The sequence below is a fragment of the Moschus berezovskii genome, chromosome X (genome assembly GCF_049115385.1).
Source record: "Moschus berezovskii isolate FMDL1 chromosome X, NW_MosBer_1.0, whole genome shotgun sequence".
NCBI classification, from domain to species: Eukaryota; Metazoa; Chordata; class Mammalia; order Artiodactyla; family Moschidae; genus Moschus; species Moschus berezovskii.
In genome coordinates this window covers 109,261,304-109,286,047 of record NC_142488.1, presented here as the reverse complement: position 1 = coordinate 109,286,047, position 24,744 = coordinate 109,261,304, and the positions used below count along the sequence as shown (strand labels likewise).

Here is a 24,744-nt window from a genome sequence, read left to right as displayed (position 1 = left end):
CATTATACTGGTTAATTTATGTTGAGTCAACGCCAACATTCACAAAAAAGAAAGTGATACATAATAGAGCAGACCACACTAAATGCGAGTATGTTATTATAATGTGAAAAAACAATGCCAAACTACAGGTCGTAATAACATCTCAAAGCTAAGACATTTAAATCTAGATTAGGTTAGAATTACATGAAGAAAACTAGCAAAATTTGCAAGTAAAACAAATCGTTGTAATTAAAGAAATATAATGGGATATAGCTTGCAGGCTTATTTTTTTTTTTAAGGACAAATGGGAATACTATAGGAAAAGAATAAAATCCATCTCCAAGTCAACTTTCCAAAGTAATCACAAAATAAATGACATGATAACTTTATTTAAATGTGAATGTAAAAACAAAGGAACAAATTATTACGAAACAATATGATATTACCTTGAGCCATCTGGTACCAAGTAAGTAAGTTCAGTCAGTTCAGTTGCTAAGTAGTGTCCGACTCTTTGCAACCCCAAGAACCGCAGCATGGCAGGCCTCTCTGTCCATCACCAACTCCCGGAGTTTACTCAAACTCATGTCCTTTGAGTTGGTGATGCCATCCAGCCACCTCATCCTCTGTCGTCCTCTTCTTCCACCTTCAATCTTTCCCAGCATCAGGCTCTTTGCAAATGAATCAGTTCCTGGAATCAGGTGGCCAAAATATTTGACTTTCAGCTTCAGCATCAGTCCTTTCAATGAACACTCAGGACTGATTTCCTTTAGGATGGACTGATTGGATCTCTCTGCAGTCCAAGGGACTCTTCAAGTCTTCTCCAACACCACAGTTCAAAAGCATCAATTCTTCGGCACTCAGCTTTCTTTATAGTCCAACTCTCACATCCATACATGACTACTGGAAAAACCATAGCCTTGACCAGACGGATTTTTGTTGGCAAAGTAATGTCTCTGCTTTTTAATAAGCTGTCAAGGTTGGTCATTTTAATTTCATGGCTGCAATCACCATCTGTAGTGATTTTGGAGCCCCCAAAACTAAAGTCAGCCACTGCTTCCACTGTTTCCCCATCTGTTTGCTATGAAGTGTAGATGGGACAAGATGCCACAATCTTAGTTTTCTGAATGTTGAGTTTTAAGCCAACTTTTTCACTCTCCTCTTTCACTTTCATCAAGAGCCTCTTTAGTTCTTCTTCACTTTCTGCCATAACTGTGGTGTCATCTGCATATCTGAGGTTATTGATATTTTTCCCGGCAATCTTGCTTCAAGCTTGTGCTTCATCCAGTCCAGCATTTCTCATGATGTACTCTGCATATAAGTTAAATAAGCAGGGTGACAATATAAAGCCTTGACGTACTCCTTTCCCTATTTGGAACCAGTCTGTTGTTCCATATCTAGTTCTAACTGGTGCTTCTTGACCTGCATACAGATTTCTCAGGAGGCAGGTCAGGTGGTCTGGTATGCCCATCTCTTTCAGAACGTTCCACAGTTTATTGTGATCCATACAGTCAAAGGCTTTGGCATAGTCAATAAAGCAGAAGTAGATGTTTTTCTGAAATTCTCTGCTTTTTCGATGTTCCAATGGATGTGGGGAACTTGATGTCTGGATCCTCTGCCTTTTCTAAATCCAGGTTGAACATCTGGAAGTTCACGTTCATGTACTGTTGAAGCCTGGCTTATAGAATTTTGAGCATTACTTTGCTAGCATGTGAGATGAGTGCAATGTGCGGTAGTTTGAGCATTGTTTGGGGTTGGAATGAATACTGACCTTTTCCAGTCCTGTGGCCACTGCTGAGTTTTCCAAATTTGCTGGCATATTGAGTGCAGCACTTTCACAGCATCATCTTTTAGGATTTGCATTAGTTCAACTAGAATTCCATTACCTCCACTAGCTTCATTCTTAGTGATGCTTCCTAAGGCCCACTTGACTTCTCATTCCAGGATGTCTGGTTCTAGGTGAGTGATCACACCATTGTGATTATCTGGGTCATAAAGATCTTTTTTGTATAGTTCCTCTGTGTATTCTTGCCACCTCTTCTTAATATCTTCTGCTTCTGTTAGGTCTATACCATTTCTGTCCTTTATTGTGCCCATCTCTACATGAAATGTTCCCTTGGTATCTCTAATTTTCTTGAAGAGATCTCTAGTCTTTCCATTCTATTGTTTTCCTCTATTTCTTTGCATTGTTTGCTGAGGAAGGCTTCCTCATCTCCTTTTGATTCTTTGGAAATCTGCATTCAAATGGGTATATCTTTCCTTTTCTCCTTTGCCTTTCACTTCTCTTCTTTTCATAGCTATTTGTAAGGCCTTCTCAGACAATCATTTTACCTTTGTAAGTAAGTTAGGTTATTCTAAATTCGATACAATTTGCCATATATTTTTGCAACCCATAGAGTTTAACAAGATTTGAATATACCCTTTATCCTCATATATGTTAAAGGTATAGCAAATAGCAGCTACAGCTGTGGCCTTCCCATGTAGACACTGTATAGTATATATAAGATTTATAGCCGTACATATATTTTTTTCAGTTAAGAAGATAAACTTCATATTATATATTTTATATTTGACACAATTAATATGTCTTATTATTAGTCACTTAATAATAATAGCATTTATTTAGGGAGATATATAAGGATATATGGGCATTTAAAAGTATGCACAGGGTATAACCATTTTTTAAAAAATTCTAATCAGTTTACGTAACAAATCATGAAGGAGTTATGTTGTTCTTTAGACATGATTTGAAATACTACAGTTTTTCTTCAACAGTTAACTGAACAGTATTTTTAAAACCTAAGGACTTTCCTTAGGGTTCTTCAGTAAAGAATCTGCCTGCCAATGCAGGAGACGTGGGTTCAATCTCTGGGTGGGGAAGATCCCCTGGAGAGGGAAATGGCAACTCACTCCAGTATCTTTGCCTGGGAAATCCCACAGATAGGAGCCTGGTGACTTAGTGACTAAACAACAATAATCATTTGAAATAGAAACAAAACCTTGTTTGTAAAAATAAATTACTCAATGCTCATGTTATTTTTCTTACTGAAAACTTCATCTTCAATGTAAAATATTATAGAAACTAGCTAATGTGATACTGGTGATGACAAAAACATCCTTACCTTGTGCTGGTATCTAGTGTCAAATGCATGTTTTATCAAAAGATTCTTTATGACAGAGATAGCTGTATATCTGATCTCATAATTGTCTTGAAGAGCAATGGATGTTTCCCTCAGAAGCAGACCGACCAAGAAGTGATGCTTGCAATACTCATCTGATAAACTGTATTCAAGATTTGAATCTGCAGTACAATGAAATTTAAAATTCATTTATAAAAATATTTAGAAAATCACTTTAACATTAAAATACTATATTACTTAGTAATATGTGATCATGCTACCAAGAGCTGTATTTTTATTCTAAACAAATATGAACAATTCTTTCATCATATAGAATAAGCATGCAAAATTTTACAAGATACAAGCACTCATCATTGGGGTCAGATGATAGCCTTAATGACAATTTCAGTTGGTAAAGTAGTTCCTAGAATTCTTTTTTTTTCTAGATGCTTTTCAAATCTTAGGATAAAACCTAGAATGAAAGAATACTAGATTTGGCAATGTTTTAACACATTTCTTCATATCTGAAGAGATTTAGTTACAACTAAAAAATGGAGTAATTCTAAACAACATTTGATTCACTCATCTGTTTATATTTGTGAAGCAGAAAGAGAAACTAGACAACTGCATCATTGTAACAGTATAAACATACTAAATGTTACATATTGGCCCCAATACAATGGGGTACAAGAATGGTAAGAAAAACATCCTCATCTCACTCAAATTCATTACACAAATGCAAATCTTTTATTTCATAAAATTACCACTTCCAACTATTTTCTTCACTTCCTTTTAGATCCTCCATCCACTTTAAATCCCAGCTGCTAATATCCTGGTTGGGACTTGCCTTATAACTACTCAGAAGGAATTGTGACCAAGTACAGTCATCTCTACAGGAAACTTCTGCTATCCTTATTTCCTTTCCCCTGCCCTTTAATTTTAGTGAGGCCACAAAGCTGATGGATATGTTTTCTGTTTCTTTTCTAGTCTCTTTAAAACTTAATAGGATGCTATATATTCAACTAGGATTTAATAAATGCTAAATCAGATTGAGGTGGCTGGATGGCATCACCGACTCGATGGACATGAGTTTGAGTGAACTCCGGGAGTTGGTGATGGACAGGGAGGCCTGGTGTGCTGTGATTCATGGGGTCGCGGAGAGTCAGACACGACTGAGCAACTGAACTGAACTGAAATCAGATTTAATCCTAAATCCTCACCCCTTCCTTTCCTTGAATTCCTCAAGCTATACATGCTCAGACTCTACTATAGTAAGGGAATGGTTGAATAGGGGTGGTTAGGTTTTTAAATATTTTTCTCCATTTTCATTGGCAGCCATTCAATCACTAAAACCACTGCTCAGCAGTGGTCTCTACTTCCCGAGAGACCAAGACAGCTGATGTTCTTTCTGCCATTGGTCATGGTCTTCTGTGAATGACAATCACTTTCTAAGCACAAGGGCCTGTACAGACTAACTCAGGTTGCCTTATCTCGGTCGACTATACAATGGCAGTAAGGTTTTTTCACTTGAGGGATTTGAATAAAACCAATAATGTAGTTTCATCCACACCTTCAAAAACTGTGGCCAAGAAGTCATTAAACAGGGTCAGAGAGAAGGGAGGCAAGCTTGGGAGAGATGACATACACTTAAAAAAAAGATAACCATCAGTCCCCAAGCTGGTGGGGGCCAAAGCATGTTTTCTGAGGATGGTGTTTTAAAGTTGATTCTTCTAGCAATCAACATTGAGGCTTATTTTTTCTTTTTTTTTTTTAAAAATAATTTTATTGGAGCATAGGTTGCTTTACAATGTTGTGTTAGTTTCTACTGTACACCAAAGTGAATCAGCTATACATATATCCCCTCTGTTTTGGATTGCCTTTCCATTTCAGTTGCCACGGAGCACTGAGCAGTGTTCCCTGAGCTATACAGTAGCTTCTCATTAGTTATCTATCTTATACATAGTATCAATAGTTTGCATATATACACTGGAATACTACTCAAGCTGGTTTTCAGAGTTACCAAATACACTGCCTCCTAGGTTTTCTGGATGCATTAAATAAAGCCTCATCTTGGCTAGGGAGGATTTGAAAAGCAAACAAGGCCCCCATCCATCTTAGCCATTCATGAAATCAATTGTTTTTAAAAACAGCAAACTACTTGAGAGTGAACCGAGTTAAACCTACCTACTGAAGTCAAACGGTCCACCGCAAATGAAAAAAAATCTAATTAATATATGAAAAGAAAAGGGACAAATAAAAAACATAGTAACATAAGAACAGTGCTACACAACAAAGCATTCAATAAAACTAGCAATGGAGATAATCGAAGGCATTTCATAAATTTCATACATACACATAACTATTTTATTCTGCTTTTATAATTCTCTTTTGAGGTTCCATTCAGCAGAAATGCATTTATATGTTTTTTTCAAAATTCAGTCTCATATAAGAATCCAAACAGTATTATAGAGAGCAATTTTATTAGTATCTGATGTCTGTGTTTAAGCAGCAATCTATGTAACACACCGAATTTCTTCACACTATGAATACCACCACTGACACTATGAAGGAAATGCAAAGTACCATTAACGAACTGTTAATGTTCTTCAGATAGTAACAATTCTGAGATTACCTCTAGAATCACTGGTTTAACTAGAAAACATTATACTATACTAGCGCTAGCAAAAAAAATGAAAACACAATTCCAAATGATGGAAAACACAAATACATACCTTGAACTCGCTGAAGTTTAGGTTTGGCAAAAGCCATTGGCAAATTCAGAGGAATGTAATGTTCGTGATTGCAAATTGTTTGCAGAAATTCAAACTTGTATTCAGCCAGTACCTAAGCACAAAGAAATTATACATGAACTCCTATATAGTAGGCATTTACTATTTTAATAATTTAAAATACCAAATCTTAATGCACTTCCCAGGTGGCGCTAGTGGTAAAGAACCCGCCTGCCAATGCAGGAGACACAAGAGAAGTGGGTTCGATCCCTGGATTGGGAAGATCCCCTGGAGGAGGAAATGGCAACCCACTCCAGAATTCTTGTCTGGAGAATCCCATGGACAGAGCAGCCTGGTGGGCTATAGTTCATAGGATCGCAAAGAGTTGGATATGACTGAGCAACTGAGCACACACATTCTAAAATAATACAGAGCATTAATTTTCAAAACAGAAGTGTTTAGTATTTTAGGTATACCTTGAAATGTGACCTGTGCAGCAGAGTCAACATTGCAGGCTCAAGACTGCTTTCCTTAAAAAGGCCTGCTTGTAAGGTTGGTCATTGGCTGGCAATTGGGAAATTGGATTTTTTAAAATTATGTAAGTTTCAGATACACAATATCATAATTTGACATCTGTATACACTACAACGTGATCACTACCACAAGCCTAGTCAGCATCCATCATCACCGAACAGTTCACACCTCCTTCACCATTGAGCCCACCGCCCCCACCAAACTCTTCCTCTCTGGTAACCACTAATCTGTTCTCAGTATCTATGAGTTTGTTTTTGGTTTCTTCATTCACTTGTTTTTTTAGACTCCACATATGAGTGAAATCATATGGTATTTGTCTGAGTTATTTCACTTAGCATAATACCTTTAAGGTCTGTCCACATTGTAAAATGGCAGGATTCCATTCTTTTTACATCTGAGTAGTATTCTGGAGAAGGCGATGGCAACCCACTCCAGTACTCTTGCCTGGAGAGTCCCATGGATGGAGGAGCCTGGTGGGCTGCAGTCTGTGGGGTCGCTAAGGGTCGGACGCGACTGAGCGACTTCACTTTCACTTTTCACTTTCACACATTGGAGAAGGAAATGGCAACCCACTCCAATGTTCTTGCCTGGAGAATCCCAGGGACGGGGGAGCCTGGTGGGCTGCCGTCTATGGGGTCACACAGAGTTGGACATGACTGAAGTGACTTCGCAGCAGCAGCAGCAGTATTCTGGTATATATATCCACTGATGGACATTTAGGTTACTTCCATATCTTGGCTACTATAAATAATGCCACAGTAAAATAGACATAGGGGCGCATATAATTTTGAATTAGTGTTTTCATGTTCTTTGAATAGATACCCAGAAGTGGGAAAGTTGAGTCACATGGTAGTTCTATTCTTAATTTTTCAGGAATCTCCATATTGTTTTCCATTGTGGCTGTGCCAATTAACAGTCCTACAGTATACAAGGGTTCCATTTTCTCCACATTCCTCTCCAACATTTCTTTCTTCTTTTCAATAATAGCTATTCTAAGAGTTTGTCAGGTGTTATCTCATTGTGGTTTTGATTTGCATTTCCCTAATGATCAGTGATGTTGAACATCTTTCCAAGTGCTGTTGGCCATCTTTATGTCTTCTTTAGAAAAATGTCTATTCAGATCTTCTTCCCATTTCTAAATCAGGCAGTTTTTGTTGTTGTTGAGTTGTATTACTTCATGATGGATATATGATTTGCAAATATCTTCTCCTATTCAGTAGGCTGCCCTTTGCTTTTGATGATTTCTATCACTGTGTGGAAGTTTTTTGGTTTGATGTAGTTCCATTTGCTTATTTTTGCTTTTATTTCCCTTGCCTTTGGAGTCAGATCCACAAAAACACCTCTAAGATGGATGTCAGTGAGGCTACTGCCTACATTTTCTTGTAGAAATTTTATTTCTACAAGAGGAATGTGGAGAAATTGGAACCCTTCTACACTGTAGGACTGTTAATTGGCACAGCCACAATGGAAAACAATATGGAGATTTCAGGTCTTACATTCTTTACTGCATTTTGAGTTAATTTTTCTTTATGATGTAAGATAATGGTGTAGTTTCATTCTTTTGCATGTGGCTGTCCAGTTTTCCCAACATCATTTATTGAAGAGACTTTTCCTCCATTGTATGTTCTTTCCTCCTTTGTTGTGTATGTGTGGGTATACGTGTATATGTGTGGGTATTTGTTGTATATGTTGTAGATGGTAAAAAATCTGCCTGCAATACAGGAGACCTGGGTTAGATCCCTGCGTTGGGAAGATCCTCTGGAGGAGGGCATGGCAACCCACTCTAGTATTCTTGCCTGGGGAATGCCCATGGACAGAGGATCCTGGGGGGCTGCAGTCCATGGGGTTGCAAAAAGTGGAACACGAGTGAGCGACTAAGCACATGCATATGTGTAGGTATATCTCTGGGTTCTCAGTTTTTTTCTGTTGATCTGTGTACCTGTTTTTATGCCAGTACCATGCTGTCTTGATTAATATATCTTTAGTATAGTTTGAAATCAGTGAGCATGAAACCTCTAGTTTTGTTCTTCCTATTTTTGGCTATTCAGCATCTTTTTGTGGTTTCATACCAATTGTAGAATTATTTGTTCTATTAATAGCTCTGTGAACTATGCCACTGGAATTTTGATAGGGAATACACTGAATCTGTAAACCACTATGGGTAGTATGAGCATTTTAACAATATTAACTCTTCCAATCCATGAATATGGAATATTTCCATTTATTTGTGACTTCTTCAGTTTCTTTCATCAATGTCTTATAGTTTCAGTGTACAGGTCTTTCACCTCCTTGGTTAAATTTTTTCCTAGGTGTTTTCTTCTTTTGGATGCAGTTGTAAATGGAATTGTTTTCTTAATCTTGTTGATAGTTTGTTATTAGTATATATAAATGTCACAGATTTCTGTATGCTGATTTTGTATCATACAACATTACTGAATTCATTTATTAGTTTGAACAAAGTTTTGATGTAGTCAGCCATGAAATTAAAAGACGCTTGCTCCTTGGAAGGAAAGTTATGACCAACCTTGATAGTATATTAAAAAGCAGAGACATTACTTTGCCAACCAAGGTCCGTCTAGTCAAGGCAATGGTTTTTCCCGTGGTCATGTATGGATGTGAGAGTTGGACTGTGAAGAAGGCTGATCGCCGAAGAATTGATGCTTTTGAAGTGTGGTGTTGGAGAAGACTCTTGAGAGTCCCTTATACTGCAAGGAGATCCAACGAGTCCATTCTAAAGGAGATCAATCCTGGATGTTCATTGGAGGGACTGATGCTAAAGCTGAAACTGCAATACTTTGGCCACCTCATGCGACGAGTTGACTCACTGGAAAAGACTCTGATGCTGGGAAAGGTTGGGGGCGGGAGGAGAAGGGGACGACGGAGAATGAGATGGCTGGATGGCATCACCGACTCTGTGGACATGAGTTTGAGTGTACTCCGGGAGTTGGTGATGGACAGGGAGGCCTGGCGTGCTGTGATTCATGGGGTCGCGGAGAGTCGGACACGACTGAGCGACTGAACTGAACTGAACTTAGGGTTTTCAATATATATTATCACACCATCTGCAACTAGTAACAGTTTTACTCTCTCCATTCCAATTTGAATGCCCTCTCAATTCTTTTTCTTGACTAATTTCAGTGGTGAGCACTTCCAATACTATGTTGAATAAAAGTGGTGACAGTGGGCATGCTTGTCTTATTCCTGATCTTAGAGGAAAAGAGCTCAGTTTTTCACTGTTGAGTATGATGCTAGCTATGGGTTTATCATATATGGACTTTATTATGTTGAAGTATATTCCCTCTAGACCCATTGTTAAGAGAGTCTCTTATCATAAATGAATGTCAAATTTTGTCAAAGGTGTTTTAAGCATCTAAATTTTTTTGTACTTCTGAAGAAGTTTGAAAATACAACTGAAGGTATATATACAGCATATTCCAGGAACACACGCATTACATCTATTAAGATGATCATATTATTTTCATCCTTCATTTTATTAATGTGATGAATCAGGTTGATTTGTGGATGATGAACCATCATTGTATCCCTGAAATAAATCCAACTTGACCGTGTTGTGTCATACTTTTAATGTATTATTGTATTCAATTTGCTAATATTTTATTGAGGATTTTTGCATGTTCATCAAGGATATTGGCATGTGATTTTCTTTTTTTGTGCTGTGGGAAATTTTATCTTGATACCAACATTCCCTACAAGGTAAGGTTGTGCCTTCTGTGCCAGCCTGTTCAGCACCATGCAAACAATGTGATTTATGGTGAACATCTGCTTCCCTGTCTTTCCTTTCCAAGACTCTGGAATTATGACCAGCCTCCAATACAAAACTAGCCCCAACAAAAATCCTAAGTTCTGATTCTCAAACAGACTTCCCCAAAGAGAAATACTGCACACAATGTGGCTCAATTTTCACTGCTGGAGAGAGGATGTGCTCTGTGTGCCCCGTAACAGGAGCAGGGGGTGCTCAGGAAGCCTGCACGTAGATTGCCAAGGACTCCACTTAATGTCTTTCCCCCTTATTGATCTAGCTGAGCATCCTTACTGTGTCACTGTAATGAATCTCAGCCATGACTATGGCCACATGGGACCCTCAAAACCCTATCCATTATTCTCTGCTTTGAGGTACAACTACACTCAAAGAACCTATAAGAAAACAGCAGCTCCAAATCCTCCAGAGGAGAATACATGTCACCCTTGGTCTCACACTCTAATGTTTGACACCCACTAGAGTTATGCCCTTGTAACTTACCTTAGGATCTTTGGGGCTGAATCCAGATATATAGTCATTTATCAGATTGAAAACAAATCCTCTATCCATTAGGGTCAGACAACGCTATAGGAACCAAATCAAAATGAACAGTTAGTTACCTAATTCTAATTCTGTCAAGTTTTTAAAATTCAACACATTTTAAATTTTTTCCACATTAAGGGGATGACATTCTCACTTTTACAGATAACAGAAAAACTTTCAAAGATTTACACAACCCCAAAGAGATAAAGAGCAAATGACTTATCATTGGAATTGGGACTCAACTGTGTTCTTTTCAAAATAAGATGTATTTATATAACATCTTATTTTGAAAATAAGATATATATTTTCTTATATATGATAAATATTTGAAATATATATACATACACACATATATACACATTCAAATACATATATGCATATATATACATATATATATGTAATCTATTTAGCTATACTGCCTCATTTTGGTTCATTCTCAAAGCTCAAAAGGTGGTCAGTCAGCTATTGAAAGGGGGGCTTGCCTATGTGAACATTTCAGACCAAAAGGGAAGTTTTTCTTTGGGTTCTGTGAAGTCTTGGCCTACAAAACATTCTTCTTGTGTGATAGCCAAACTACCTACTCATATTTTCCTGCTGTCACTCTCCTAGTTAAGGCTTTCATTACCTTGCAACTGCACAACTGCAGTTATCCTCGTAACCAGTCTTCCTGCTGCTAATCTTTCCATCTAACTGCTTCCAGATTAATCTATAAGTCCCAGCCCTAATCATGTCACTTTTCTTCCCAAAAGCTTTTAATAGTTTCCTGTTGCCTCTAATATAATTTCAAACTCCTCAGCTTGGCATTCAAGGAAACCACAGTCTTGTCCCAAACTTCTTTTTCCCATTTTATCTATCTATTATCCCCTCAAGATGCACTGTGCATTCCCACTTCCGAGTCACTGCTCATACCAGGTCTAGCTAGCAATTCCATCACCACTTCTACAGAATCCTGCCCATTCTTCAATGATGAAGCCCATCTTCAATGAAGCCCATCTTCATTACTCTACAGGGCCCTTAAAACACTTTATAGTAGCTTGTATTTTACTTATTATTTTGCTGTTCTCACCTAAAGAGGATAATATGTTGTTTATGTTCCCCATGGTACCCAGAACATTCCTGGGAAATAGAAGGAACTCAATATTTGATTAACCAGCTGTTTGCATCTTGTCACCTCTCCTTTCAACTTTCCCTGCCTCATCACCTCTCACCTGGATGAATGAGGTAGGCTTCTATTTAACACTCATTCAAGATCATTCTGATGATCTACTGCGTTTGAGACAATGTATTACATTCTAGAAAAATACAAAGGCAAATAAATAACCCATGGTCTTTAGTCTTGTTCAATGGTAAAGACAAATAAATCCTGAAAATACAGCACAATAAAAAGTTACAGAAGTATGGAAAGGACGGGTAAACAACAGCAGAGGCGATCAGCCCTGTGTGGGAAGGTTAGGGAAGAGCTGAGCCTAAAAGATGAATGGACTCTGCCAGACAGACAAGGGGGATGGACTAGTCTTCAAACTGGATGTCTTGACTCTGGCTTTTTCCTCACTTCTTTCAAAGGCTTTGGTAGATAGCTCCATGGCTTTCAGCTCAAAATCTAGCTTCCTTAGTCTGACATTCATGGCCTTTCATCATTTGGCATCAGATGGCCTTTCCACCTCTGCCTCCAGACAACCTAAATCCTAAATTCTGCACAATGACTTTCTTGTTCATCCCAAAACGATTCTTGAACACGCATATCTCATCTCTGCTTATGAATCCTCTACCTACAACACTCTCATCCCTGTCTTGGGGAACTGTTCTTCTAGTCTCTGTTCATACTACTGCTGCTGCTGCTAAGTCGCTACAGTCGTGTCCGACTCTGTGTGACCCCATAGACGGCAACCCACCAGGCTCCCCCGTCCCTGGGATTCTCCGGGCAAGAACACTGGAGTGGGCTGCCATTTCCTTCTCCAATGCATGAAAGTGAAAAGTGAAAGTGAAGTCGCTCAGTTGTGTCCGACTCTTAGCGACCCCACGGACTGCAGCCTACCAGGCTCCTCCATCCATGGGATTTTCCTGCAAGAGTACTGGAGTGGGGTGCCATTGCCTTCTCCGCTGTTCATACTACCTGGTCATAATCCCTCCCTTTCTTGTTTTCCTATTGTATTTTGTTGTTTATATTTTCAGTATCATGTATATGTATTGGAATATAATTACAGAGACAGCCTCTCTCATCTTTGGACACACACACAGAAGACAGACAAATGTTTGCTGACTTGTAATGAGGTCAATACTGCTATTAAATCAACTATGTTCTACTCCCTAAAATAGCAAATTCCAAGTTTTAACTCCATGAAAGAAACTGAGACCTTATATTTCAGATAGTCTCACCTTTACTTTAAAAAGATATGTGGTTGGTTTTTAATACACAAAAGGGCTCATGTAATAGTGTTAAAACTTTATTTTACTTCTGGCAAAGAGAGGTCTAACATCAGAAAATCACACTCCGGAGATCTGAAACCTAGTGTGAATTTTTAATAAAAAAACAAGGGTATGTTAGATATTAAAACTGCTTGACTAGATTATTGACTGCGAGGTTCTTAAAATAAGGTTGAGACATCATGAAGGGCTCTGAGAAGATGGGGAGTGGAAAGAAGTAAGAACTAAGTGCATTACAAATCTAGGCCCCTTCTCTGCAATAAATCAAATATTGCTATTACCCACTTTCTAAAACAATCGCATTCCAGCATTGCCCCTTACATACTGAGAATGACAAAACAGAAATGTACTATCTTTTATAAGTGTAACAGTCTCTGTATGTCTCAAAATAATCTTACTGACCTAAATTAACAATTTTCATTTACATGTATTAGCAACAAGTAGACGGTGATTATATTAGCAATGTGTAGAATGTGCTTTTAGTTCAAGAGTTACAAACTCAAAGGCCAACAGGGTCAGAGAAATGATTTAAATGTACAGTGTCAGGGGTTCTATTAAGCAGTGGTGTGGACCATGGTAACCTAGAAGGTAAATGCCCCACCTAAAGGTCATAGCAAACATCCTCTTCCAACAACACAAGAGAAGACTCTACACATGGACATCACCAGATGGTCAACACCAAAATCAGATTGATTATACCCTGTGCAGCCAAAGATGGAAAAGCTCTATACAGTCAGCAAAAACAAGACTGGGAGTGGACTGTGGCTCAGATCATGAACTCCTTATTGCCAAATTCAGACTTAAATTGAAGAAAGTAGGGAAAACCACTAGACCATTCAGGTGTGACCTAAATCAAATCCCTGATGACTATACAGTGGAAGTGAGAAATAGATTTAAGGGACTAGATCTGATAGACAGAGTGCCTGATGAACTATGGACGGAGGTTCATGACACTGTACAGGAGACAGGGACCAAGACCATCCCCATGGAAAAGAAATGCAAAAAAGCAAAATGGCTGTCTGGGGAGACCTCACAAATAGCTGTGAAAAGAAGAGAAGCGAAAAGCAAAGGAGAAAAGCCAAGATATAAGCATCTGAATGCAGAGTTCCAAAGAATAGCTAGGAGAGATAAGAAAGCCTTCCTCAGTGATCAATGCAAAGAAATAGAAGGAAACAACAGAATAGGAAAAACAAGAGATCTCTTCAAGAAAATTAGAGACACCAAGGGAACATTTTGTCCAAAGATGAGCTCGATAAAGGACAGAAATGGTATGGACCTAACAGGAGCAGAAGATATTAAGAAGAGGTGGCAAGAATACACAGAAGAACTGTACAAAAAAGATCTTCACAACTCAGATAATCACGAAGGTGTGATCACTCACACTCACCTAAAGCCGGACATTCCTGGAATGTGAAGTCACGTGGGCCTTAGGAAACATCACTACAAACAAAGCTAGTGGAGGTGATGGAATTCCAGTTGAGCTATTTCAAATCCTGAAAGATGATGCTGTGAAAGTGCTGCACTCAATATGCCAGCAAATTTGGAAAACTCAGCAGTGGCCACAGGACTGGAAAAGGTCAGTTTTCATTCCATTCCCAAAGAAAGGCAATGTCAAAGAATGCTCAAACTACCGCACAATTGCACTCGTCTCACACGTTAGTGAAGTCATGCTCAAAATTCTCCAAGCCAGGCTTCAGCAATATGAGAACCGTGAAATTCCAGATGTTCAAGCTGGTTTTAGAAAAGGCAGAGGAACCAGAGATCAAATTGCCAACATCTGCTAGATCATGGAAAAAGCAAGAGAGTTCCAGAAAAACATCTATTTCTGCTTTATTGACTATGCCAAAGCCTTTGACTGTGTGCATCACAATAAACTGTGCAAAATTCTGAAAGAGATGGGAATACCAGACCACCTGACCTGCCTCTTGAGAAACCTGTATACAGGTCAGGAAGAAACAGTTATAACTGGACATGGAACAACAGACTGGTTCCATATAGGGAAAGGAGTACACTGAGGCTGTATATTGTCACCCTGCTTATTTAGCTTACACGCAGCGTACATCATGAGAAACGCTGGGCTGGAAGAAGCACAAGCTGGAATCAAGATTGCCAGGAGAAATATCAATAACCTCAGATATGCAGATGACACCACCCTTATGGCAGAAAGTGAAGAAGAACTAAAGAGCCTTTTGATGAAAGTGAAAGAGAAGAGTGAAAAAGTTAGCTTAAAGCTCAACATTCAGAAAACTAAGATCGTGGCATCTGGTCCCATCACTTCATGGCAAATAGATGGGGAAACAGTGGAAACAGTGGCTGACTTTGTTTTTCTGGGCTCCAAAATTACTGCGGATGGTGATTGCAGCCATGAAATTAAAAGACACTTACTCCTTGGAAGGAAAGTTATGACCAACATAGACAGCTTATTAAAAAGCAGAGACATTACTTTGCAACAAATGTCCGTCTAGTCAAGGCTACGGTTTTTCCAGTAGTGATGTATGGATGTGAGAGTTGGACTGTAAAGAAAGCTGAGCACCAAAGAATTGATGCTTTTGAACTGTGGTGTTGGAGAAGATGGTTGAGAGTCCCTTGGACTGCAAGGAGATCCAACCAGTCCATCCTAAAGGAGATCAGTCCTGGGTGTTCATTGGAAGGACTGATGTTGAAGCTGAAACTCCAATACTTTGGCCACCTGATGCGGAGAGCTGACTCATTTGAAAAGACCCTGATGCTGTGAAAGATTGGGGCGGGAGGAGAAGGGGACGACAGAGGATGAGACAGTTGGATGGCATCACCCACACAATGAACATGGGTTTGGGTAGACTCCAGGAGTTGGTGGTGGACAGGGAGGCCTGGCGTGCTGTGGTTCATGGGGTCACAGTTTGGGACACGACTGAGTGACTGAACTGAACTGAAGTGAACTGAAAGGCATTCAGATGAATATATTTGAAAAACAGCATGCAAAAGCAGCAAGATGTTCCTCCTGGATAAGCCTCCTGTGTGGGACCTCTGATTTAATTAATTAGCCATTGGAGGTGGGGAATGAAACATGGCTATTTAACTGAACTGATGGATTAATTCAATCAGCAGTTCCTCCAGCAGCCCAGCCAAGTCTCTAGAAAGTGGGTAATTTTTTTCCTTTCGCTTTAACGACCATACATAGTGGTGAAGAATAATTCCTTACCGTGTTCTGGATGCCTTTAACTCACCTTCAAGAAGCTAGCCAAACTATAATTGACATTTCTGGACTCTTCTGGAATCTCTGCATAGCGAATAGTCACGTGGGGAATTATTGCAAGAAGCAGTGAATGTAGGACATGATGATATGCCTCAGAAAACCTCTGGCCTCTTGGAAGCTTCAATTAAATTGACATAGGAAAAAAAAATTGTGAAAGGTCTAAATCAGTGTTTTATTTTCAAACACATACTGTATATAAATGTGTTTTTAACTGGAGTATACTTTTTCTCCCAAATTATAAAAGACATGGCTAGTTAAATATATACTTTAGATCATTACAGCACCGATCTGGACCTGTAATACTATAGCTGACTGAAATCATGAACAAGAGTAGGTCATTCGGACCCAACTTTGGAATCATGCTCCTGAGATACAGACACACCCATGTTTCATTCCATCTTTTTCCTGACATACAAAGTATACATGTATCCATGCATTTTAATTTCAGTCAACCCGTTCTGTGGAAATATTGATAAAAATATAAATATGAAGTGATTATTTTTTACTTCACAAGGTCTTAGCTTTCAATGCCTATACCTAAAATTTCTTTGTCCTTCTGAAGGAGTTTGAAAATACAACTAAAGGCGTATACATACAGCATATTCCAGGAACACACGCATTACATAAAGAGATTTTGGTTTTTGTCTTTTTTACATAAAATGTTTTTAACTTTGTACATGCCTTCAATCTAAGAGAATAGTTCTTTCTGATTTGGTACGTGTTCTCATTCCTAATGAATATTTTCAACATTGACATTTTAAAACCAGAAGACAAAGGGAAAACTTCAAAGATAAAGTACTTAATATGGCAATTACCTCACAGGGAAGAATCTGTGGTGAGCCTCTGAAGTTGAGACTTTGAAAACATATGAACACCTTTGTTTTTTGTGTTTTTTTTAAAGAAAAACTGAAAAAAGCTATGGACTGAGAGTCCTTAAAATATAAAAGAGGATTTGCATGTCACGGCTACCCGTGAATAAGAGTAGCCTTCTTTGTCTATGTTAAATATTATTCTTGAGCCTACTTACCTTAATTTTATTCTCTTCCAGCAAGTATGTGGCCATAGACTTTGCAATAATTTCAAAGAAAAACCATGAGTACTAAAATAAACAAATAAATACAAATCAATCTTTAATTGTTACCCAAATCTCTGAAGCTTATAAAAGGCTGACAAATCACTATGGATTTTGTCTCTGAACTTTAATAACATTTTAAAGTGATCGCTACTGACTATCCAAGTCCCATAGAATATCTTCAAATTGTGTTGGCAAAAAGGTAATGGTATGCCTCAGGGCCAGCTGGTGATGTAAAAGGATATTTGGTGGAGAGGGGTATTTTATCACTGACACTGCTTTGATTTGCCTACATGTGGTGATAAGAACAAACCAACTTTTAGTTAACTTTATTACTGATTTGAAATTCTCTATGGACAATGAATCATATTACAGCCTGCACCCAGTGAGGGACCCAACCCCGCCCTTCATACAACACTGGGGCCAGCTCAAGTAGCAGAGGTGTTTGTGTAAGTAGAATTTGAAAGGTACAGGGAAGTCTCAAGCAGATACCTGGTGGCTCAAATGGTAAAGAATCTGCCTGCAATGCAGGAGACTCAGGTTTGATCCCTGGGTTGGGAAGATCCCCTGGGGAAGGAAATCGCAACCCATTTCAGTATTCTGGCCTGGAGAATCCCATGAACAGAGCAGCCTGGAGGGCTACAGTCCATGGGGTTGCAAAGAGTTGGACACGACTGAGTGACTAACACCATTACTAATAGGAATAGTAAAAATTATGACAACAAGAAGAGCCAACATTTGAGTGAGTGCCTACTATGTGCCAGAAACAACATTTTAGATGTTTTACTTATATTTCAGAAATGAGAAAGTGGATGCTCAGAACTGCTAACTAACAGGTCCCAGGTCACAGAACTATTATGTGATGAATACAGCATTCTCGCCCAGATCTATACCCTCCAAAATTCTATTACGCATTTGACTGAGAGCAAGGGGTAGGTGGGGAGGGTGAAGGGAATGAAGGATTTCTGTGGAGAACTTGGGAGGAAAGGATGCATAGGCTAAGTGCTGGGCAAAAAGGGAGTCACTTGAGGAAATGATGACAGACTAGACCTGGAAAGGGAGGGTATCAAGCAAGCATGTCTCTGTGTCCTTACCTTTAGCAATTTGTTTATTGCTAAAAAGTCTGCAGACTGTTTCAATATCGCTATCATTGTAGTCGCTAGAGTTTCATGTATCAGCTGGGCCTGAGGAGCACTGGGTTTTTCAGGTCGGAAGCTATACTACAATCAAAGAGAATGAACCATAAGACCAAATTCTCTTATAAGACAAAATGCTCAGAAAGAAAGCTTACTCCACAAACCTTAATGAAGGATCTTAAATAATTATCCAAGCCTTCTTCATGGCACTTTGATACAATATGTAAGAGAACCCTGAAACAACATTCATAAAAGTCAGCACATCAGACCACAATGAAACACTATAGTTTGTTAGATAAAACCATCATATCTAACCCTTAAAAATGCCTAACACTGTCTAAATAAATGGCATCTTAGTTTGGATCCAGCAAAGATTTCAGCATGTAACACGTTCAGGGCTTTGTAAAATACATTTCTTGGTTCCAAAGAAGGATGTTTTATTTTGGCAACCAAGATATTTCTTTTCATCTCCTTTCTAAATCGCATTTGAAGTATGTTCATAGCTACCATATAGTAAAAAGCCTTCAGTAAGGTAAATATTGAAATCCCCTCTAGTAAAAATCAAAGGAAAAGAAGAGGAAAAAACGTTAAACATGTCAACAGATGGGGGGAAGTGAAGGGCGAGACAGAGCAGGTATAATGAGATGAACTAAAATTGCAAGCAAATGTAAGATTCACAGAAAGTTTTCAAGTTATGAAGCCAGCAGTGGTTCTGCAACTTTAGCATGCATCAGAAACACCTGGAGGGCCGAGTGCTCACCCTTCTCCCAGAGTTTCTGATTTTTTAGGTCTGGGGTGAAGTTCCATGATTAGCATTTTTAATAAGCTTCCAGGTGTATTGATGCTGCTGGTCTGGGAATCACGTTTTTTGAGAACCACTGGACTAGAATAATGCTTCTTAAATTAGCAACCAAACTACCCCCAATAGCAGAGAAGAGCAAACAGTATGCGGGTGTGTGGAGCCTGAACCCTGAGGCTCCAGAGACGCTATGGCAACAGCAGAAGCAGCAATGCCAGAAACACCCAGCAGTGAGCTCCTAATTTTTTTTAAACCCCTGTTTTATTTTCAAAAATTAAGTGCATTTTGCATCCTATTCTACAATATATCCTTGTTTGTTTTCCTATAAAAAGAACACTTATTCTTTTGAGTAAAAACTAATGGCCTAGGGCCACTCTGTCCAATGTGAGAGCTGCTAGTCACAAGTGGTGATGTAAACAAATTAAAATTAACTACTATGAAAAATTCCGATCCTCAGTTACACCAGCCACATTTCAAGAGTTCAACAGCTAAATGTGACTAATGGCTACCATATTGGGCAATACAGGTATAGAACATTTCCATGACTGAAGAAAGTTCTATTGGACAATACTGGTCAAGGGCATGATTTTCAAACTCCATTGCATTAGGGCATCATTGTAGAAACTTAAAAAAAAAAACAAAAAAACAATGCTGAGTTCTGCTCTCAGAGATTCAGGTTTAACTGGTATGATGTACGGTCTGGGAACAGATATTTCAAAAAGATTCCCAGGTTGATCTAACATGCAGCAGTTTTAGAGCCCCTGGTTGAGGAAAACACAGTAAACTTATCCTATGGTTTCTGGTACCACCTATCCCTGGGGATGTGAGTCCCTCAGTCCGAGAAGAAAGAAACTAGAGAAAAGTTATATTAGGCCTGTGCCTTTGGGGTTTTCATTTGGAAGATAAATGAAGAAATGCAAAGGAAACAAAAGTTGATTCTTCATATTGTAACACGGAAACTCACATGGTGCAGTTGAAAGGAACGTCATCTTCATGGGTCATGTTTGTGAGAACTTGGAAGAGTTGCATAAGAATTACAGGTAGAAACTGTATCATGACTTGGATCTCCATGGCATGCAAACACTAAAATAAGTCATTATTAGTTATGAAAATCAAAGTATGATATAAGGTGAAACAACCGAAGATTAAGCAATGATAAATACATTGACTAGAATATAAGCTCACTTTAAAACACATGCTTCCAGGGATAGGGGACTTTGTCAATTACTTTACACACATCTCTATTTTGGCACTCAGATTTTGTTAGTTCCTTTAATATTAAATACTCTATTGAAGATAACAAGTATAACTGGGATCAACAGGTTTTAGAATAAAGGTGACTGACTCTTGGTAAACCAACAACTGGGCTGGGGAGCAGGCATGTTTGGAGGTACTGGAGACTGGCCTCCCAGCCCCCAGCATTTTTATGTTTTACAGGGGAAAGTGGGCCATCATACTGCAGGGAGAACAGGATTCAATAAAGTGTATCTCTGTGTATGGTTGGCTTCACACTGGCTCCATCCACACACTGAGGCAGCTCTGCATTCTAACATCCTCACAGCACATTTCTGCAAAGTGCTAACACTCTACTGCTACTGATTGGCACATTAACATCAGAAAGAAGAAATATATTCGTGTATACAGAGAAATGAAACAAGCAGCAAAATATTGGGACGGCCAAAGAGCTCATTCGGGTTTTTCTATACAGCTTATGCAGAAACCCAAATGAACTCTTGGCCCACCCAATAAGTAAAATGTCTTTCTTCTTCCTTCCCTCCTTCCTTCATTCACCCATTCATTCACTCACTCAGTCAACTGGCCAACCAAAAACCACCTCACTGAGCACCTTCTACACCACTTCAAGATTTAGTGCCCTGGGAAAGACAGAGATGGTCAGACAAGTCTGTATCCTAAGGATACAATACTCATCTTTCAGAGTGCCCCATGTTTCCATCCTTATGCTCACCCTCCCTTTTCAGGCCTCTCTCAACAGTGACCTCTTAGATTTCCGGGCAGCTTCTCTTCAATCAGATGGATGCCTAATGCAAGAAACTGAGCTCAGGGAACCTCTAGTCTTTCCCTCAGGTTTTTCCGAATGTCTGGCCCTCTCTCTTCTACCCTTACAGCCATCACCCTTTTTTCAGGACTATAACCTATAACCAAAATAGTCCAGCAAATTTCCATTAATAGTAGGGCTATGGACAGTTTCTCCTCAACCTCAGTATATTTAACTCTCATTTCCAAAACTCAATCCTCCTCAAGTAGTGGTTATATCAGGCTACTTTCTGCCACCATCAAAAAATTTTTTGATGCCTCTCCATTAGCTAGGGCAGTGGTTCTCAACCAGAGACCCCTTCACCACCCCATCCCTCCAGGCCATCCAGCAATGTTCAGAGACATTTTCAGTTGTCATGACTGAGCAGGTGCTACCGACATCTAGTGGATAGGCCAGAAGTACTTCTAAGCACCCTCCAATGCATAGGACAGTCCTTTACCACAAAGACCCATCCTGCCTCAAATGGCAATAGTGCCAAGTTGGAGAAAACCTGACCCAGGCTATTAAGCCTAAGTTACTTAAAACATAACTTACAGTTTTAGCCTTAACATTCACCATTCTTCATGAGGCCAAACTGGCACCTTGACTGCTCTGCTCCTTGAAATTGTCAAATGCATGCGTACCTTTGTGCCTTTGTTCATATTTTTTTAGCAAAGTCCTAGCCACCCTTCCCAGTCAAGTTCACCCCCCACTTCGGTGAACCCATTCATGCATCAATAAAGGTATACTGAAAAAAGGTATACCAAATGGGCTTTCCTGTGACTCAGCTGGTAAAGAATCCGCCTGATATGCAGGAGACCTGGGTTGGGAAGATTTCACTGGAGAAGGGAACTGCTACCCACTCCAGTATTCTGTCCTGGAGAATTCCATGGACTGTATAGTCCACGGGGTCGCAAAGAGTTGGACACGAGTGAGCGACTTTCAGTTTTTTCACTTTTCATACTGAATGAATTGCCGATTGCCAAGCACATCAAATGGATGTGGTTCCTATCATCAAGCAGTTCACAGACGATGGAAGGAAAACACATGGAACTGAATCGCTGTGACACAGAGAGTAAACAGTAAACGCACAGAAGAAGCAGCAATTGTGTCTGCAAGTGAGGAGGGAATGCCACACACTTCAGAAGACAGAGGTTCTAAGGTCCAAGGTTAAGTAGGATCACATCAGGTAGAAAAAAGAGAGATGGGTATTCCTTGCAGAAGTGGTCTCCCTGCACCAGTACTGTTCCTCTACACAGAGAATTTATTCTCTACCCAGCAGCCAGAAGGTTCTTTTTGAAAGCCAAGTTTGACAATGCCATTTCCCTCTGTTACAAACAAAACCAATTGCCATGAACAAAAAGCTATGAAGGGTTCCCCATCCTCCACTCATCTGGGGCCATCCCCTGCTCCTCGCTGCTCAGTGTACTCTAGCTATGCTGTCTTTGCTTTTTTTCCTCTCTTTCACACATCCCACTGCAAGGTGTTTACACCTGCTGCAATAGTCTGTCAGCATTTTACCCAGTTTTATCATCTATGGCTGTCTTCCCCTCATCAGTTCTTTTCAGCTTGAAATGTCATCAACTCCTCAGACAGGTCTTCCCTGACAACTCCATCTTGACTGCACTCCTGGTCACATTAGAGCCCATTCAGTTCAGTTCAGTCACTCCCGACCCTTTGTGATCCCATGAACTGCAGCATGCCAGGCCTCCCTGTCTATCACCAACTTTCGGAGTTTACCCATACTCATGTCCATTGAGTCGGTGATTCCATCCAACCATCTCATCCTCTGTCATCCCCTTCTCCTCCTGCCTTCAGTCTTTCCCAACATCAGGGTCTTTACAAATAAGTCAGCTCTTCGCATCAGGTGGCCAAAGTACTGGAGTTCCAGCTTCAGCATCAGTCCTTCCAATGAACACCCAGGACTGATCTCCTTTAGAATGGACTGGTTGGATCTCCTTGCAGTCCAAGGGACTCTCAACCATCTTCTCCAACACCACAGTTCAAAAGCATCAATTCTTCTGTGCTCAGCTTTCTTTATAGTCCAACTCTCACATCCATACATCACTACTGGAAAAACCATAGCCTTGACTAGACAGACCTTTGTTGGCAAAGTAATGTCTCTGCTTTTTAATATGCTTTCTAGGTTGGTCATAACTTTCCTTCCAAGGAGTAAGCGTCTTTTAATTTCATGGCTGCAATCACCATCTGCAGTGATTTTGGAGCCCCAATAAATAAAGTCAGCCACTGTTTCCCCATCTATTTGCCATGAAGTGATGGGACCGGATGCCATGATCTTAGTTTTCTGAATGTTGACCTTTAACCTGTTCTATTTTCTTCACAGTACTCATCCCTATCTAATGGGACTTCTTTATAATCTCTCTACCCCAAATGGAGTAGGTATGTTGTCTGAATTATTCCAATTATATCCCCAGCATCCAGTACAATATCTGGCTCCATGGTAGGTACTCAATAATTATTTGGGGGATGACTGAATAAATGAATAAACGAAGGAATCAAAGGGATAAAGTCTCAGCGGTTCCACAGTTTTGTGAACTCTGAGCATTTATATCTTGTATCATGCATTTGACATTTAATTACATATTGCTTTGGATGATCATTTGTACTACTGACTTATATTGTCATTTGACTTAAGTGGGCCCCTCTCGGCTGGTCATAAGATCCCTATGGAAAATAGCCTAAGTTATTCTTCTTTGCAAGCCACACAGCATCTACGAAAATACTGAACACATAATAAGCTCAGCATGTGGATGGTTAGATGAACTGATTAAACAATGTCATTTACAAGGACAAGAAATCGCAAGGTTTGATAAAAAGTACACGGGGCTAGGAGTCAAAAGACCCATCAAAAGACAAGCTCGGCTCTGATCTCCTACTAACCAGCTGAATAAACACTGGCAAATCACTCTCCTCAGGCCTCAGTGTCCTCATCTGTAAAAAAAAAAAAATTCCTAAAGATCCCTTTTAGCACTAACATTCCATACAGGAGTTTGGCGCTTTCTATAATCACATGGCATTTCATTCATTGCCACTAGAGGGCGAGCATAGGTCACAGAAATAACAGAAATTCCACACCCTTAAAAACACAAATATGAATACCTTTCTTCCTCCTCCATTCTAAGAATATCAATACAGGAAATTTAATTTTGCTAAAACTTTTACAAAGCTTCCCCAGTGGAAGAATAAAGCCACCAATCTGAGCAGACAAGGCACTCACATATAGAGCGGGATTCTAGACATTACCCAAGATAAGAAATTAGATGACTTACTATACTTCTTAATGCTAATTAAGAATAAAAGTCACCATTTATCGGCTACCTGCCTGATTCTACCTTTCCAACAATCTATTTTCTGTATGGTA

The 24,744-nt window shown here is 39.4% G+C and overlaps 1 protein-coding gene across 2 annotated transcripts in view; it reads right to left on the bottom strand.

The window, feature by feature from the left end:
- DOCK11 (dedicator of cytokinesis 11) overlaps positions 1–24,744 on the bottom strand; it is a 224,302-nt gene that overhangs the window by 74,887 nt on the left and 124,671 nt on the right. The window contains exons 24-32 of one of the 2 annotated variants that reach the window (XM_055437858.2): positions 20,292–20,410; positions 18,693–18,762; positions 18,487–18,612; positions 17,348–17,419; positions 16,292–16,438; positions 10,620–10,703; positions 5,828–5,939; positions 5,280–5,318; positions 3,099–3,277 (exon numbers count right to left, since the gene is read on the bottom strand). In XM_055437858.2, coding sequence (XP_055293833.2) covers positions 3,099–3,277; positions 5,280–5,318; positions 5,828–5,939; positions 10,620–10,703; positions 16,292–16,438; positions 17,348–17,419; positions 18,487–18,612; positions 18,693–18,762; positions 20,292–20,410 — 948 coding nt within the window. The remainder of the gene's footprint in view (positions 1–3,098; positions 3,278–5,279; positions 5,319–5,827; positions 5,940–10,619; positions 10,704–16,291; positions 16,439–17,347; positions 17,420–18,486; positions 18,613–18,692; positions 18,763–20,291; positions 20,411–24,744) is intronic. The other variant, XM_088834017.1, reaches the window with a different exon arrangement.